This window comes from Fringilla coelebs (assembly GCF_963513975.1).
Source record: "Fringilla coelebs genome assembly, chromosome: 21".
In the NCBI taxonomy this organism is placed as follows: domain Eukaryota; kingdom Metazoa; phylum Chordata; class Aves; order Passeriformes; family Fringillidae; genus Fringilla; species Fringilla coelebs.
This window is the reverse complement of record NC_140047.1, coordinates 6,480,179-6,497,462: the sequence shown is the minus strand read 5'-3', so window position 1 is coordinate 6,497,462 and position 17,284 is coordinate 6,480,179. Positions and strand designations below refer to the sequence as shown.

The 17,284-nt window shown below is 50.2% G+C and overlaps 3 protein-coding genes across 3 annotated transcripts in view; all 3 read right to left on the bottom strand.

The window, feature by feature from the left end:
• Positions 1–2,061: 2,061 nt before the first annotated feature.
• LOC311161824 (alpha-1-acid glycoprotein-like) lies at positions 2,062–6,719 on the bottom strand. Its single transcript, XM_084219726.1, has 6 exons — positions 6,564–6,719; positions 5,907–6,049; positions 5,262–5,335; positions 4,416–4,526; positions 3,536–3,639; positions 2,062–2,199 (listed from the first exon to the last, which is right to left on the bottom strand). Exons 1-6 carry the CDS (start codon positions 6,663–6,665, stop codon positions 2,083–2,085), a joined length of 651 nt encoding a protein of 216 aa, XP_084075852.1. The 5' UTR covers positions 6,666–6,719; the 3' UTR covers positions 2,062–2,082.
• A 1,030-nt stretch (positions 6,720–7,749) lies between these two features.
• On the bottom strand, positions 7,750–9,979 carry LOC311161939 (alpha-1-acid glycoprotein 1-like; the record flags this gene model as incomplete). Its single annotated transcript, XM_084219968.1, has 6 exons — positions 7,750–7,927; positions 8,132–8,232; positions 8,352–8,456; positions 8,817–8,887; positions 9,100–9,242; positions 9,869–9,979. The coding sequence occupies 6 exons, from the start codon at positions 9,977–9,979 to the stop codon at positions 7,874–7,876; spliced, it is 585 nt and encodes a 194-aa protein (XP_084076094.1). The 3' UTR covers positions 7,750–7,873.
• A 2,512-nt stretch (positions 9,980–12,491) lies between these two features.
• Positions 12,492–17,284, bottom strand: part of COL27A1 (collagen type XXVII alpha 1 chain) — a gene marked incomplete at its 5' end in the record, with an annotated part of 141,950 nt that continues 137,157 nt past the window's right edge. Inside the window, 5 exons of the mRNA XM_084219907.1 lie at positions 12,492–12,720; positions 12,821–12,943; positions 15,784–16,002; positions 16,748–16,857; positions 17,023–17,191. Of these exons, the coding sequence (XP_084076033.1) occupies positions 12,646–12,720; positions 12,821–12,943; positions 15,784–16,002; positions 16,748–16,857; positions 17,023–17,191 (696 nt within the window). The 3' untranslated portion in view covers positions 12,492–12,645. The remainder of the gene's footprint in view (positions 12,721–12,820; positions 12,944–15,783; positions 16,003–16,747; positions 16,858–17,022; positions 17,192–17,284) is intronic.

The window sequence follows — 17,284 nt, the reverse complement described above, 5'->3', positions numbered from 1 at the left end:
CCATGTCTCCATGTCTTTCTCTGGTTTATTGCTGCTTTTTGGGGCCAGACTCTTCTGGGCTAGTTCTCACCAAGGACACTGACAGTGGGAAGGATTCTCACAGTGAGGACCTGGGAGAACAGAATTCTTAAAAACAAAGCCAGCAAGATCAAGGCTGATGATAGTGGTGATGAGTCAGGGATGTTCAGACTCTGTTTACCTGTCTGGGTGTTGCTGGACTTTGCTCACCTCTGCAGTATCCACAACACTCTGTTCAGAGAAGTGAATTTCCCAGAAAAAACAGAAAGCTCTGCAGTCCAATTATCCCCTTGAAAGAACCTGGCTTATACCATTTCCAAAATAAAGGCTTTTTGTACAAGTTTTTTCATGAAAAACAACACAACCAGGAGCTGCCCTTGAAGGTCATTCAGGAGCCACAGCTGGTAGTGCAAGTGGCCTCTGATTTGGTTAACAAAACTTGCTGTGGGGGCCAGACTGGTTTTGTCTGTTCCTTATGTCTCCTACTGTAATTCAAGGCTTTTATTCAGCTATAAATCTATTCAGAAAGTCTGGGTTTTTGTAATCTGAGCCACAGCTCTCAGTGGTGTCAGCTGAGATGGATCCTTGAACTGCAGCCCTGGAGGCTGCTGCCAGCATCCCTCAGCCCCCCTGCCCTCTGGAGAGGCTGGGGAGTTGTGTTTCACATCAAGCTGATAAAGAGGTGGGTGAAGCAAGGGCTGGCTGGCTACCTGTGCCTCAAGACCTGGAGGGAATGGGCTGAACTTATTTTTTATCTTATTTTTTATCCTGCAGAAGAGCAATCCTGGGGGGGCCTTCTCTACAATCCCCTGACACAGGAGGGTGCAGTCAGGCTCTGCTCCCAGGGAACAAGGGACAGCAGGAGAGGGAATGGCCTCAAGCTGTGCCAGGGGAGGTTCAGATTGGACATCAGGAGGAATTTCTTCACTGGAAGATTTGTCAAGCACTGGAAGGGGCTGCCCAGGGAGGTGGTGAAGTCCCCACCTGGGAAGTGTCCAAGGAATGACTGGATTGGTGCTCAGTGCTCTGCTCTGGTTGACAAGGTGGGGATTGGTCACAGGTTGGACTTGACCTTGGAGGTCCTCTCCAACCTTAATGATTCTGTGATCTGGTAAAATTCATTTTTGCTAGAGCAGTCACTCCAAAGGCTTAACACTGAAATTCTGCTTGGTAAAGGCAGCTGGACAGAGACAGAGCACCCTGGAGCCAGAGCTCACTGCAGCCTTCCCTCATTTTCTTCCTTTTTAAGGGAGAGAGATATTTTCACTGCTTAATACGAGCTGAGATTGAGTTACTCTCCAGACAGGCAGCAGCAGTCTCTTGTTACACTTGCCCATTTCACAGTGGCAGTGGTGGTGCTGTCCCCCCTTTGGGGCTGGGATGAGGGGTGTATGAGGTGCCTGATGAGTGCAGGGGTGTACTGGAGGCATGGGGAGCAGTGCCATCCTTGGCACGTCTCCAGGGTGTTGAGCTTGCTGAGAAATGAGGAATTGTGACGCTTTCTCTGAAAACAAACTCCAGGCTGGGTTGGGTTAGCACCCCTTTCCTCTGGCAGGAGGGGAATTTCTCCGTGTCAGACATGGTGTGCAAACCAGGCTGTGGATGGACATGATCAGGGAGCACTTGCCTGGTCCAGAGGCCGTGGGCAGGAACATCTGTCCCACCTGGGCTACCAGGCAGCCAAGCTGCTGCCGGGAGAACTGGGTGCTCCCTTTTAGCTAAACCCTTTTCCTCAGGCTGTACAGTTCCAGCTTTCTCTATATTCCAGTTACTCCTGAAATGCTTGGTTTGCTTATTTAAAATAGTTAATGATTGCCCTCTCCTGGCTGGTCTCTCTTACTGCTGCATGGCAGCGCTGCTTTTTTGGCTGAGCACTTTCCCAAGCTCAGTGGGAAGCTCCAGGCTGTCTCTCCCAGCTCCTAGCTGGATGACACACAAGGTGAATTGGGTGCTCGTTCTCTTTTTGCAAACCCCACTTCTCAACTCTTCAGAACTCTCTGCTCTCAAACAATTGGCACCAAATTGGATCTAGTTTGAAGGAAACATTTATTGCCCTGGGTGGGGTCAGTTCCCTGCACTCCCGGGCCAGGGGGTGCCTGGAGCAGGGGATGCTGTGGCTGCAGCCACGGGCTCTGGCTGTGGGCTGTCACTGTCTTCAGCTGCTTTCACTCGACACACCTCCTGTCAAAGCAACAAAAACAGGGTCAGTGAATCTGCCAAGGTGCCAGCAACAGAGGATTTGCTCAAGAAAGAAGTATTTTCCTCTCCTCTTTTAGCTGATTATGTCTAAGAGGGCTTCCCTGTGCTTGCCCAGGTGCTCAGCTCCTGCTGGTGCCATTTTCCATGCCTGTGCTGGAAAGAGGAAGCCAAGTTTCTGGGACAAAGCTGGGCTATGTGTGCTCTGAGGAAAAGGGGGAACTCAGGCTTTGGGTGAAATAAGTAAAAAGCTTGTGCTGCTCAGGCACTCAGCATAGGTAAAGTTCTGTTCATGCCTGCAGCTGACGTGGGGCTTTGTGAGTCTGCTCCTGTGTTCTGCTCACATCCACCTCCTTCAGCCTGATCACAAAATGTTTGCAGTGTTAGTTCAGTTGGTTTTTTAGTCCTCAGCTGCAGTGGCTTACTTTGGCCAGTCACTGCCAACCCCAACTGCACCAGAGCTTGTAAGCACAGGCAGTCCTAATTCCCCTCATTTTTCCCAAATTAAAATATGATCCAGAGACTGCAACCCCCCCTAGTCCACAGCTGTGTGCAGTTAATGTAGAGGAGCTGGGCTCTGCCTCCCAGGTGCTGCTCATTTGCTAAATTGCCTCCCCAGGTGCAGCCCCATTCTCAGGGCTTCACCCCCTCTCTCCTCCATTCCCCTGAGCCTGTGGGGCAGTTTTAAAAGCAGCCTCCTGAGCTGGAGAAGTGTTGGGGACAATGTTGGATTCAGCCTGGTTTGCAGTGGGGTTTTGGGCACCTCTGAAAACTCAGAGCCTGCTGATGTGGATGAGCAGGGGACCAGGACAGAGCAGCAAAGGTAAGATGTTCTTCACCTTCACTTTGCAAACAGGAGCCCTGTCAAACTGACTCAGGATCTGGGTTATTTATAGGATAAAATGTCTTAAATCAGGTGGCAGAGGTGAGCACTGGACTTGCTTAATGTTGTGGTGGAAAACCTCAAGGAAAAAATCCCTGAGGCCTCCTGCTCTTTCTGCAGCTTCTGGGGACAGCTGATCCTTGCTGGGGGCAAACCCAGGGGTTTCAAGGCAAACTCAGTAACTTCAGGACAAAAATCCCTTTCCTGTCCCCCCTGGCAGGGATGAGCAGTGTTACCAGGGCTCCCAGTGAGATGCTCGGCTGCAGGCATTTGCTTTAGGGCTGCAATTTCAAACCTCAGCTGAAGCAAGCCTGTGACTATTTAATCCTCTAAACAATTCCCAACACCTTGAAAACGTGTCCCCAAGAGGCCAGTGTGGCAGCTGGGCTCTTGCAGCCCTGCCTGGAGGGGGCTGTGGTGGCCCAGGGCGCTCAGTACCGTTTTCCACGGCGCGTACACGATCTGCTCTGCCCTCAGCCCCAGGCACTCGGCGTGCTGCTCAAATTCCTCCCGGTCTGCTGTGCTTATGCTCAGGTTCCTGGCTGGAGAAGGATTTGTCAGGTGTTAGACATGGACTGGTGGCCTCAGCACAGCCCTTTGTGTCCCTGTCCTTGCTGTCCCCCCTTCCCCACCAGTGCCTGCAGTGGATGTGGGCTGCGTGGGGGTCTCTCACCCCCATAGTGAACACAGCTGAACAAAACCAACCCTGGGCATCACTTGTTTAACCCTCTCCCAAAAAACTCTGCTCCTGAATGCCTAAAAGGGTTGCAGGATGGTTTGATACTCCTGGGGTGTCAGGAGAGACCAAGGTGGAATATGGAGGCAGTTTTCTATAAGTGTCTTCAAAATCTCTTAAGCAACTGCTTTGCAGCCTGGCGAGATGATGGGGAGTCTTATCAGGGTCAAAATTGCTGCTTTATGGGTTTGTGGTTCAATCTGATCAGCCTTAGCACTGCAAAGCCACGTGCTCTGCCCTGGGAGGCAAGTACTGAAACATCATGGCTGGCTTGAAAATTTAGAGATTTTACAATGACATCAATGCTGAACTGTATTTGCTTCCTGTTCTTTGAATGTTTATGGTGTAAGTGGGTTTGGTCTTTAACTTGCTTTTCCTTTGGTTTTTAACTTGCTTTTCCTTTGCCAAGAGATGTGGGGTTTAATGGGGTTTGCAGATCCCATGACCCCTGGGGTGTTGGTCTCAGGAAAGTCACTGGCTATGGGTGAGGCCAAGCTGCTGTATGGTTTTAGTTGATAACTTTGTGTGTGTGGCTGGGTGTGCCATGATAGCTTTAAATTACTTTAGGATGGAGTTTCATACCGTAGAGATACTGCCCCAAATATGTCCTGTCCCTCTCCATTTGGTACTGGATGAGTAAAAGGTTTTCAGAGCTCATGTTCATCAGCATCCCCTCAGTTTGGTGGGTCTTGGCTTGAAGAGAACAGACACAATAACTCAGATTTAGAGAACAGACACAATAACTCAGATTTGCAGTGCTGCAGCAGCAATAAACTCCAGCCCAGGTGTGGCAATGTCAGTAGTCCCTGGGATTCAACCTTCAGTAGCAGGTGATGAAAAATATCCTGAAATAGGGTGTGGTTTTTTGGTTTATATAAATTGTATTTCTTTAAAATAGGGCAGGGGTGTGAAAGAGCCCAGCTCCCGTCCTGCTGTTGGAATGTGCTGAATGATGTGGTGTGAGGGGTCAGTGCAATCTGTGTCCCAGGGGGCTGCAATTCCCACCTCAGACTGGCTCAGCAAGGAGGAAGAAATAAGAGGAGAGGCTCCATTAATTCCTGGAACCTGCCCTGAGTGTTCCCTCCCTTTCCCAAGAGATTGTGAAATAACTTCACAAACAGGATGGTGATCTCCTGCAGGGATGGGAGCAGGCTGGCCCCTGGCACAGCATTACTCTGTGGGTTTCATGTGGCTGGAGAGCAGGGCAGGAATAACCTGGGATGCTCCAGGGGCAGGAATAACCTGGGGTGCTCCAGGGGCAGGAATAACCTGGGGTGCCCCTGGGTTTGGAGCCCACCGAGGCTTCAAACAGGTAGAGACACTGGAATAAGACACATCAGATAATGTAAACCAGGGAAATGGGCCCTTTGTGTGTCTCAATCCGTGTGAAACCGTGGGCTGGGTGTTAACCCCATCCGTGCCGCTCACCGTGCTTCACCAGCGTGGCGTTACCGGCAGTGACCTCCAGGTAGGTGAGGTTGTTGGTTACACATTGGTCCCCCCTGGAGAGAGAGGGAAAGGGGGTGATGCCGTTGTCTGGAAGGACCAGCAAAGCCCCAGCCCTGCCCCGGGCACCTGCCACCTCCTCCTCAGGGTTAATTTCTCTGGCTGTTAAGATCGAGGCGTTTCTTCCCTCCGGTGGCAGCTCATGGTGTCAGCCCTGCCATTGCTCCCCCACCCCTTGGTGGTCAGACCTTTTCCACCCTGAAATCACTGAAACTTCAAAGTGCTGCCCGTGTTGGCACAGAAAAATTCACCCCCTGAAATTCTGACCCTGCGGGGGAAACAGCTTTTGGTGCCTGGCAGAGTCAGCAGCCATGGCACAGGGACTTCTGGAAAGTTCTCCTCCCCTGCAGAGGTCTTCTCCTTGCCTGTGAGACCCCTGTGCCCTGCAAAACCTGCCTGGTGAAATAAATGAGTAAATAAAGGCGATGAGGGAGAGGGTGCACAGAGCAGGCAGGAGCGACTCCTTTTGGAGAAACCAATCTGGAACCGCGCTCGCATCTTGTGCTGGCAGTTTTTAGGGCTGTAGCAGGGAGGGGCTGGGTTGAGGGCACGGGGACCGCGTCTTACACGGCCACGTAGTGGCTGATGAGCAGCTCCTGCCCGCTGGATCCGGGCTCCAAGCGCAGCAAGGCGTGATCGACGAGCAGCATCTCCACGCGGTGCGGGAGCAACTGGGCAGCCCCTGCCACGTACAGCCAGGTCCCCGAGAGCTGTGGGGAGGGACAGGTGGTGACAGGAGGGACAGGTGGTGACCCCTGCTGGGTTTGCAGGAGAAACCCTGAGATTTCCACCCTCCCCGTGGCAAAATGGATAGCGCTGCTAGTTCTCTGATATTCTGCTAGGGTTCTTGCGTTGCCAGCCACAAGGTGAAATATTTGCAAATGAACTGGGGGGGGAGTTGGGAAGGGTGCTGGCACCGGCTGTGGTGCGGCAGGGACAGGACAGCCCGGCTTTGTCGTGGGGGATTTGCACCCAAAAATACCCAGCCCACCCGCCTTGTTTCGGGATCACTGCTGGGAATCCGAGAAAACGGGAAAAATCCAGGTGTTTTGGACACCAAACGCTTCCCGTTTGCTGCAGGTGTTTCACCGGCAGCACCCCGGCAGATGCGCTGGGGGAGCAGAGGGGACGCGGCGGGGCTTTGCCCTTTGCCGAGGGACGGCGAGGCTCAGCAGGGCCCCCCGAGGCGGGCAGGCAGCCCCGGCCCCGCTGTCCCTCTCCTACCTTGGCTGCCGTGGAGCCGTCCGGGCGCTGCGCTCCGCAGGGCAGCGCGTCCGCGGGCAGCAGCGCTGCCAGCGCCAGCACGGCCGCGAGTGCCGGGCCCATGGGGTCCGAGCGCGCCGAGCCCCGCACGGACAGACGGACGGACGGACAGGCGCTGCTGGCTCCCGCAGCTCTGCTGGGAGGGGACAGGATGTGCCCAGCCGGATCTGCCCCTGTGTCGCAAGCGCTGCCCTGGGGGCGATGCCCGGGATGAGCGCCGCGCTTGGCGCTCGCCCGACTGTGGCTGCTGTGGGCAGGTGCCGGGAGGAATGGGCTGCTGGCCATGCAGTTACTGCCTTTAAAACTTCAACCTGCCCCGAATCTGCCCATTTTTCCTCGTGAGCAGCTGCTGTAGTCACCTCTTGCTCTGCTGTTGAGAAGTGCAGCCCCCCAGTGCTGCTTTGGCTGCAGACCCCCTCCCCAATCTCAGGGAAAGCCCAAGGGGGTTTGAAGAGAAGGTGTTTTTGCTCTCCTTGCCAAAACTGGCATTAAAATGGTGTTTATGGGCCCCAGAGGTCACCCCTGTCCTGTCGGGCACATCCCCAGTGGAGCTCCTGGACCCTCCCTGTCCTGCTGCTGTCCCTGTGTGGTCACACAGGCAGGTCTTGTTTCTCTGGCATTTGCTGTGCCTGTCCCTCTCTGGCAGCAGAGCCTCCCTGAACACTTTGGTCTGGCTCTGGGAGATGGTTTTCCCCATCCTCTCCCCTTTCCCCTCCTCAGAGACACCTGGGGAAGGTGCAGTGTCACCTCTTGTCCCCCCACCCTGCACAAGCCTGGTGCAGATGGAACCTTGTGGGGTTTGGCTTGAAAATGGAGCGTGGGGATGTTCAGCTGCTGAGAGTGCTGTGCTGGGGGAGACTCGAGGGGCTTGGCAGGTTTGTGTGTCACCCTGAGGGGTGGGTGCTCATGTCCCAATGTCCTGAGGCTGGGAGGGTCCCCTGCCACCACATAGCTGGCATGAGGGATGTCCCTCTGTGCCCACTGCCACGCTTGGCCCTGGCTGGGCTTTGTCTGGAGCATTTCACATCTCTGGGTGGGTTTGGAGATGCAGCACCATGGGCAGGGCAGGCAGGAGGGCGTCCCAGAGAAGATGGAGCAGGAACAGCCAGTGGGTGAAACACAGGAGTTTATTTTGGGCTCAGTTGAGAACAGTGAAATTGGGTGTTTAATCCAGGAGGAAAAACCAAAACGTGGGTAGGATAAGAGGTTCAGAGGCTGTGCTGAGCCTGGCTGGGGCTGGAGGAGGATGAGGATGGAGCAGCTGACCCAGGTTACCCCAGCTGAGGATCTGCCTTGTCTTCACCCCTGGGCAGGGGACAGGCATGCTGGGGGAGAGAGGAGATCAGCTCTTGGGGCTCCTTCACCCCAGAACCACCAGGAAAGGCTGGGGTAGGGGGCTCGAGGGGCAGTGGGGATGCACAGCAGGGAAACTGTGCTGGGGGACTAAACTCACATTGCCCCTAGAGCCCCATCCCAGCTGGGAACAGAACCTGGCCTGGGGCTCCCCCACCCCAGGGAGGGGTTTGTACCTCTGGGGAAGCGTAGAACACTTCCTGCTCAGCGAAGCCCAGGCACTGCAGGTGGGCTTTGAACTCCTCCAGGTGCTCCTTGCTCACGTTGGGTGTCCTTGCTGTCAGAGAAACGGAAAGGGAGGGAAGGAAATGGAGTTTTAGGGTTGCTTTGCTCCTGGGTGTGAGGACTGGAGCTGTCCATGCCCCCTGCTCTGTCCCTGGGGAAGCGTCTGCTCACCTGAGAGACTCAGATTTGGGGAGTCAATGTTGATGTGGTTCAGGATCAGCAGGTCTTTGTCACTTTGGATCAGTCTGGCCGTGGAAGTCACCTGGTTATCATCAACTGGAAGGTATGGAGAGAGTGAGATTTCCCTGTGGTGAGGATCCACCCCATGCTGAGCCTCATCACCTTCTATCCTTGCCACTCATCCCAGTGGGGACCACTCTGGTCCCACATGCTGCCCTAGATGTGCTGTGTGGTGGAAGAAATTTTTCTCTCCCGCCTCCAGACACGATTTTAGGTGTAAAAGGCTCAGGGTGCCACATACTGGGGGGCAGAGGCAGGAGGGTTCAAGGGCTGGCTGTCTCCCATCCCATTATCCCGTCCCCATCCCATTATCCCGTCCCCATCCCATTATCCCGTCCCCATCCCATTATCCCGTCCCCATCCCATTATCCCATCCCCATCCCAGTGGAGCTTTACCATGCACCAGGGTGGAGTTCTGCTGGAAGACCTGGATCTTGCTGAAGTTCCTCACCACACATGTCTCATTCCTGTGGGGCAGAGAGGTCAGAGGGAGCAAATACCCCCCAGCTTGCCCCAACCAAACCTGAGGGATTTGGAACATGGACTGCAGAGCTTTAAATAAATGTGGCACAGCTGCTCTCTACCCCGAATTTGTGGGGTGTCTCAGCCCAGAGGATGACACCAGAGGGTGGAAATGGGGATGGGGGAGCCAGATCAGGGCATGGATCCCTGTCCTTACATTCTTATGATTTCAGTGATGTTGAGCTCATCCTCGTGGCTGCCAGGAGAGAAGGAGAAAGCCTCAAATGTCACTGCTCTCAGCTCTGCCAGGTGAGGGGGGTGCCTGGAGGCACCAGCGATGTAGAACCACTGTCCCAGGAGCTGCAGAGGGGAGCAGAGGGGGGAAGGTTGGAGGGGCTGTGCCAGGTTCACCCCCAGGCACAGTGGAAGCCAAGGCTGTGTCTGCTGCCCCAGGCCAGGTGTAGGTGGCTGCCCTGGCTGGATCCAGGCTGGGTGAGGGTCCCTGGGTTTTGTCCCCTTTCTGTTAAGGTGCTGCTCCAGCTCCCAGGCTGCCCAGTTCTTTCTGCAATGGGATTTCTCCTGCTCCAGGCCAGGCTGTCATTGCTTTCCTCCCATGAAAAGCTCCCGAGGGATTAAATTCTGTTTATGCAGTGAAGGGTTTGTGGATGGAGACTCGTGACCTGAGCCACCACCACTTGAAGGACTTAAAATAGAGTGGTGAGGCATTGGGATGGTGCTGCCCAGCCTGGTTTGCTGGGAGATGGAAGCAGGAACCCCCAAAAGTGCCTGGTCATGAGATTATGGGAGCAGAGCTCAAGGCTTCACCCCTTCCCTATGCAGCAGCTTGGATTTTTTTTAGGAAAACAAGCATGGACAGGCAATGGGATAAACACTGAGCTGCTGATGGTTCTCCCATGACCTCCCCCTGTGTCCCTGGGGGCTGACAGGAGGGGAGAGGCTGCTGCCGTGGTGAGGGCAGGGCTTACCTGAGGGATGGTGGTGCTGTTGAAGGTGACTGGGACGAGCGGGGCGCAGCTCTGGGGCTCGGTGGCCAGGGCCAGGGGCAGCCCCAGGAGGAGGGTGAGGGTGGCCAACATCTCCTGGCTGTCCAGGAGGATGCTCCTGCTCTGCCAGGCTGTTGCTCAGCCCTGTCCCTTATATAGGGCTGCCAGCAAGGCTGGACATCCCCAGCACCAATGTCCCAGTTCCGCTGCTGGGCTGTTTGCTCAGGCATGAAGCAACAGCAGGTGGAGGAAATTCAACTTGCAAAATCCTGGATTTCTCCAGCACAAAAGGAGGAAACACCCCCCCTTGCCCCAGCCTAATGCTTTCCCAGTGCAGGCTTTTGTTCTCAGAAACTGCAATTAATTTTGTGGGTGCCTGGCAAAGTGCTCGGCAGCCTCAGGTGTGTTTGGAGACCTTGGGGACACTGAGGGCAGCAGGACATGGCATTCCTCCACAGGGCAAAGAGACCCTCCTGGAGGTGGCTGCTGGCAGCTCCAAGAGCTTTGCTCCACACTCACCTGGTTTCCCCTTGGCACAGGGGGTGCACAAGGGTTCGGGTGTGCTCTTGGGAGGGCAGGTGCCATGGGGGCTTCCATGGGGTGGGGGCCTTGGCCAAGAGGCAGGGAACCATCAGTGCAGTGGGCTCTGACCTTTTAAAAACTATAACCACCCCAACTCCTTTCCCCCCACCCCAACTCCTTTCCCCCCACCCCAACTCCTCTCCTCTCCTCTCCCTCCTTTTTTTCCCCCTTTTCCCCTCCCTTTTCTTCTTTTCCTGCCCCTCTTGCTCCCCAGCACTGTGGCAGGATGGGGACAGGGCTGTGTCACAGCAGTTGGAGCCAAGGGGATCCCAATCTTGTGCATTTGGCATCACAGGGATGTTTGGGGTGTGGGTTTGGCTCCTCAGATCCCCCTGGGCAATTGAGTGTTTCTGCACCTCTTGCCCACCGAGTTTCTTATGAAGAAAACAAAAAAACCAAACCATTCCAGTCCTGTTCCATTGCCTCAGTTTTAAATATTTATTTAAAGTTAAAAAAAAAAAAAGGAAAAAGAAAAGGAGAAAAAAAAAAGCTTTAAGGAGAACAAATGGTAACTGCAGCCTTGAGAAAACACAAAACCAATGGCATGGGATGAGAAATGGAGGGATCTGGAGTGTGTGGGGTTGCAGGGAGGCAGTGAGTGATGGGTGCTGGTGATTTGGGCCTGGGGATGAGGTATTTCTGGCAGGGGCTGCGTGGAGGGCGAGGTATTAGGGACAGATCCTGTTAACCTTTTCTGATGGTGATTGGGAACCAACCAGCAGGCAGTAGTGACAAAAAACAAACAAAAAAAATACACAAAGAGAGACTCACAGATAATTTTTTTCCCCTCAAAAAAATAAAATCCATAGTCCATATGAGACATGAAAACTCCAAACAGGCACTGAAGAATTTCTGATACAGTACAGCTCTGATTACATCAATATTATTCCTTATATAGAATTAAAGATTACCATAATTATCCTCTTTAAAAAAAAAATCCTCCAAATTTACATATAGAGACTAAATTTCTACAAAACTTAACAGAACAAAACCCTTGCAAGCTTGGCTGGGTTCTGAAACAAGGTACCATCATGTCAGTCTTGACAGAGGGGCCGAGGGAAGAGTTGCAGAGCTGGGTTTAAACGTGAGCTTAGTCCAGGGAGTCTTGTGGGCAACTCAGCACAGCCCAACTCAACCAAAGGAGCCCTCTGAGGCTCAACACTTCCAGATGAGCTGTGTCCCTCACTCCCCTCCCAAAGCAGTGAAGTGCTGATGAACAAAAAAACCAAAAAAAAAAGCAAATTTGCTTGTAAATGATCCTGTTAAGTGATGTTGGCTGTGGTGTGAGTTGTGTTATTGACCCACTGAAGGATCCCTTTTAAGGTGGCTGTTTCTCTGATTTAACTGTAGAACATATTCTCTGATTTAACTGTAGAACATATTCTCCTCTCTTCTCAGAGAGATGATTCTATGGGGCTTTGTGGTTTTTTTTTTTTTGGGTCTGTGGCAAGACATTGTAGCACCTTCACAACCTTAAATAAAGTCATATATATAAAATAACACACTTTTTTAAGAGCACCAGAGATTTCACAGTGAGAGGTAGAAACAAATCAGATGAGCCCATTCCCTCTCTCTATTTTAGCACCAATCTCTTCCCCTCTCCTCCTTCTTTGCTTTGTGACTCTCCCCTACTCCAACACACACCTTGAGAGGGAGTGTTGATTAAACTCACGGAAGGAGGAACTTGGCTTTCTTTTTCTTTCTTTTTTTTTTTTTCCTTTTTCTTTTTGCTTTAAATAATATAATATATATATTTTGTTTCTTCTAATATTGCACATCAAAATGCTTCCTGTACACAGAGCAGCCGGATTCAACTTGCAGCTCCGCCTGGGAGACCTGATGCAGCACGTGGCTGTCCAGAAGGCAACGAGCTCTGAGAGGGAAGCTCTTTTTTTTTTTTAATAATTTTTTTTTTTTCCAATGGAAAGAACATTTGGTAACTCAGGAACCAGACAAAAATGGGTGGGTGGGTGGATGGGGAGGGAAAAAGAACGAAAAAACCCACACGCCGCAAGCCGCTTGAGGTTTCTCTCAATGTTTTCTTTGGTCATGGAAAAAGCTTTGTGTGTGGAACCACAACACCCTGGTCCCTGTTCACTGCTCACTCCTGACTGATGCTCGCTCCCCCCAGGCCCTTGTTCCTCCTCCTTTTTCCACAACTGGCTGAGTTCAGTAGATCACGGGCTCTCGGAGACCTTGAGCCAGAGGCTGGAGCAGGAGTTGGCCCAAACGACAGAGCCCAGCTGTCCTTGCTCAGAGAGGGGGAGAGCCCTGTCAGGACAGGTCCCTGCTGGGTGGGAGCCTCAGAGCCTGGTCCCAGAGCTTGGTTCAGAGGAAGCAGACGGGGCCAACCTCGAGGTGATACTGCTGTCCTGGCTGGGAGGGGGGCAGGTTCTGGATGCTGACAATCGGCAGCTGCTGGGGGTCCTGGGTCCGGAAGGAAAAGAGGGTCCTGTGCCAGCGTCCGTCCTTGATCTGCGTGGGGAGGGGGAGACAGAAACCTTAGGGAATTTAGGGATTTTACAGGAGCTAAGGTTTTAGTTAGAGATAAGCTTTACTGGAGTTAATTGAAATAAATGGGTTAGGCCTTCATGAAGCTAAGAGTTAGCAGTTAAATAATAATTGATTGCTTGTCAACACAATGTTTGGTGAGCTGGGTTTATAATGGAGAATATAGAAAATGAAGAATATAGAAACTGATAAATAGCTCTTAGGAACATCAGACAATTGTTGGCCTCCTCTGTTCTGAGACCAATTGAAGCCAGGGAATGGGAGTTCTACCAAGGTTCATTTGTCATATTTGCATTGAAAAGGCAGAAAGGTCAGAACGAGGAAGACTTCATTTACTTCCTCATTTTGGGACTCCTCCCCATGAACGGGACACCCGACCCATTTCAAGGAACAAACTACATGTGCTTAATGGCTTTGGAACTAATTACCATGCTTAATGGCTTTTGAACTAATTACCATGGGAAGTGGTGACTGGGATGTACCAAAGTTATGAATATGCATTTGTATTTTGGGTATTCAATACCTGTATAGATAAAAGGGCTCTGTAATCACCTGTAAATTGAATGTGTATTTGGGAGCTATTCCACAATAAATAAACACTTTCCAACTTTAAACTGTCAGAGAGTTTTTGTCTGTCATAGCTGGATATCGGTACTAGATCAATATCCAGATTTTTAATAAATCAGGGGGACAGAGAGAAAGCTGGTGAGCCAGGGGTGAGTCCTGCTGGAAAGGAGTGTGTTCCATGAGGTGTGATCCTGAGAATCCCTCTGTGAGACACAGGACTGGCCCTTGGGCTGAGCAGGGCTGCCGTGGGTTTAGAGAGCATTTTGGGGAACTCTACCAGGCTGGTGAAAACTGAGCTGGAGTGGTACCACCAAGGCAAACTCCTGCTGCTGTGAGCCTGAATGCAGCCCTGTGTCTCCTGACTCTGTGGCACCAGACCAGAGCCAGGGTCACCACCCATGGGGAGCCATTCCCCCTTCTGCCATTTAACTGCTGCTATCCATGACAAGTAGCTTCAGAAATTCATCTTTTGCTTTCTGTTTGAAGGCCATCTACTTCACAGGAGCTGTATAGCATCCTGACCTGGAAAATTAGGGGTAAACCTGACCCTTCTCCCTTGTAGGATGAGCAGCACAGGTGCTACTGGAGCCCCAGAGTGGGCTCTTGTGGTACTTGCAGGGATCCCCAGGACGAGGTGAGAGATGAGTGAATCTGACTCTATGTTCTTAGAAGGATTCGATTCTATTCTATTCTATTCTATTCTATTCTATTCTATTCTATTCTATTCTATTCTATTCTATTCTATTCTATTCTATTCTATTCTATCTTTCTCATTCCTACTTCTATTCTCATTCCTTATTCTATTCTATTCTATTCTATTCTATCTTTCTCATTCCGACTTCTGTTGTCATTCCTACTTCTATTCTATTCTATTCTATTCTATTCTATTCTATTCTATTCTATTCTATTCTATTCTATTCTATTCTATTCTATTCTATTCTATTCTATTCTATTCTATTCTATCTTTCTCATTCCTACTTCTATTCTCATTCCTTATTCTATTCTATTCTATTCTATTCTATTCTATTCTATTCTATTCTATTCTATTCTATTCTATTCTATTCTATTCTATTCTATTCTATTCTATTCTTTCTCATTCCAACTTCTGTTGTCATTCCTATTCTATTCTATTCTATTCTATTCTATTCTATTCTATTCTATTCTATTCTATTCTATTCTATTCTATTCTATTCTATTCTATTCTATTCTTTCTCATTCCGACTTCTGTTGTCATTCCTACTTCTATTCTATTCTATTCTATTCTATTCTATTCTATTCTATTCTATTCTATTCTATTCTATTCTATTCTATTCTATTCTATTCTATTCTATTCTTTCTCATTCCGACTTCTGTTGTCATTCCTATTCTATTCTATTCTATTCTATTCTATTCTATTCTATTCTATTCTATTCTATTCTATTCTATTCTATTCTATTCTATTCTATTCTATTCTCTCATTTCTCTTCTATTCTCATTCCTTATTCTATTCTATTCTATTCTATTCTATTCTATTCTATTCTATTCTATTCTTTCTCATTCCGACTTCTATTGTAATTCCTACTTCTATTCTATTCTATTCTATTCTATTCTATTCTATTCTATTCTATTCTATTCTATTCTATTCTATTCTATTCTATTCTATTCTATTCTTTCTCATTCCGACTTCTGTTGTCATTCCTAATTCTATTCTATTCTATTCTATTCTATTCTATTCTATTCTATTCTATTCTATTCTATTCTATTCTATTCTATTCTATTCTATTCTATTCTATTCTCTCATTCCTACTTCTATTCTCATTCCTACTTCTATTCTCATTCTTATTCTTTATTCTTATTCTTTATTCTTGTTCTTATTCTTGTTCTTATTCTTTATTCTTATTCTACCAAAACTATACTAGTGAATAGAGAAAGAATACAGACAGAAGGCTTAACAAGAATGGTAATGAAGAACTCATGACTGACTCCTCAGAGTCCAACACAGCTGATGGTGTTTGGTCATTAGGTAAAAACAATTCACATTAAACCAATCAAACATGCACCTTTTGGTAAACAATCTCCAGCCTCATTCCAAAGCAGCCAAACAGGGAGAAGCAAATGAGATAATATTGTTTTTTTCTCGGAGGCTTCTCATCTTCCCAGGAAAAGAAATCCCGGCGAAGGGATTTTTCAGAAAAGATGGCAGTGGCAGGCTCTGGCATTTCTCTGAGTTTACTCTTCCTCCTTTCACAGCACCATACCTTGCAATCATCAGCTGCCACTTCAGGCCTGAGCTGCCCCGTGGCCGTGAACACCTGCCCGTTCCAGGCCCTGAAGCGCAGGGCGCGCTCCGAGGGGCTCTCGGAGGAGCCCTCCCTCCACACCGAGGTGTTCAGGCAGTGGATGGTGATGTGCTGCACCACCTCCGAGCTCAGCAGCCGCAGGAAGTTCATCTGGACCCGCCCGATGTCAAAATCCAGCTGGAAGGGGACAGAGAGATCATGGGCCCAGCCTGCAGAGGGGCTGAGGGGAGCAGGGTCAGCGCAGGGTGGGGCAGCAAAGGGGGTCCCTGTCCTCTGCTTCATTCTGCACCCCTGCCCAGAGCTGGGTCTGGTGTCAATATGGGCATGAGGACCAGGTGCCAAGGCCTGTTGGAAAGTTTTTGTGACACAAAACTCTCTAGCTTGTTCTGCAAAGCAGGTCCTTCGCTTTGCAGAACAAACTAGAAGGTCGTTAAGGAGGAGGAAAAGAATGTAAACTTCAAACTCAACATGCTTGCAAATCAGGTTCCTGTTCATCTGCAAACGAGGCCAGATATTGCTATTTGTATTTTTAGCACAGGTACTTCCTCAACAAAAATCCCACAGCAATAACTTCACTGGAAACTTGTGTGTTTAGGCTGACCTCGCTTCTCCAGGTGGCAGAGAACAAAATGCAAGAGTGACCCAAACTTAAGTCAAGTCAATAAAGGATTTGGGAGCAGCATGTTTGTGAAATTGCTGGTCATGTTAAAGACTATGGGTTCATTAAACACCACTGGAACACAGGGCTTTGTCTTGAGCCTTGGGTGTATTTTTTAACTCCCTAAGAGCAGTTCTGTCACCCTAATGCTCCCCCAACCTGTGTGCTGTGTCCTTGTGGTCACTGTCCAGTGTCCTGGGACAACACAAGCTGTGTAAATATTTGTCAGTGGGAAATGCTGCTCTGGGGCTGGGCTGTGCCTACCTTGGAGACAGTGACAGGGCTGAGACACGTCTGGCCACCGTTGGTGAAGTTACAGATGACCTGGATGGTGTCTGAGGAGCAGCCAAGGTTTGGGTCAATCCAGTAGGTACCTGAGGAAATGCAGGGTTGGGGGATTAACAAGGACACTTCACCTTTTCTGAGAATGACAAAAGGACAGTTTTGGTTTCTTGGTGACTGGTCCCAGGGAAGGAGGCTGTGTGAAACAGCCCTGTGGAGGAGGAGGGGGCAGCCTGTGCACATCTGGGCGCTCCTACCATCAGTCATCTTCTGTTCACAGTTCATGAGGTCCCGGCAGATGCGGGCAGGGTTCTCCTTGGTTCCCAGGGGTCTTTTGATGCTCTGAATGAGGTTGCTGAGGTAGTGTAGAGTCTTAAAGATCTCCCCTCCGTGGTCCAGCATGAGAAGGTCTGGGTGTTGGTAGCCCTGGAGAGAAAAAAAGGCAGGTCAGTGCCTGGGGGCACTGAGGGCTGTAACCACAGGGGTTTTTACATCATTTTGAGAAAAATCAGTGGTCAA

What these genes read in the sequence shown, in the direction of transcription:
- LOC311161824 (XM_084219726.1), bottom strand. Translation starts at nt 6,665, where the DNA reads ATGGGCCCGGCACTCGCGGCCGTGCTGGCGCTGGCAGCGCTGCTGCCC. An exon ending in ATCAGCCACTACGTGGCCGT is followed by an intron (nt 5,336 to 5,906) that starts GTAAGACGCGGT and finishes CTCTCTCTCCAG; the next exon opens with GGGGGACCAATGTGTAACCA. An exon ending in TTTGGGGCAGTATCTCTACG is followed by an intron (nt 3,640 to 4,415) that starts GTATGAAACTCC and finishes ATCCTTCTCCAG; the next exon opens with CCAGGAACCTGAGCATAAGC.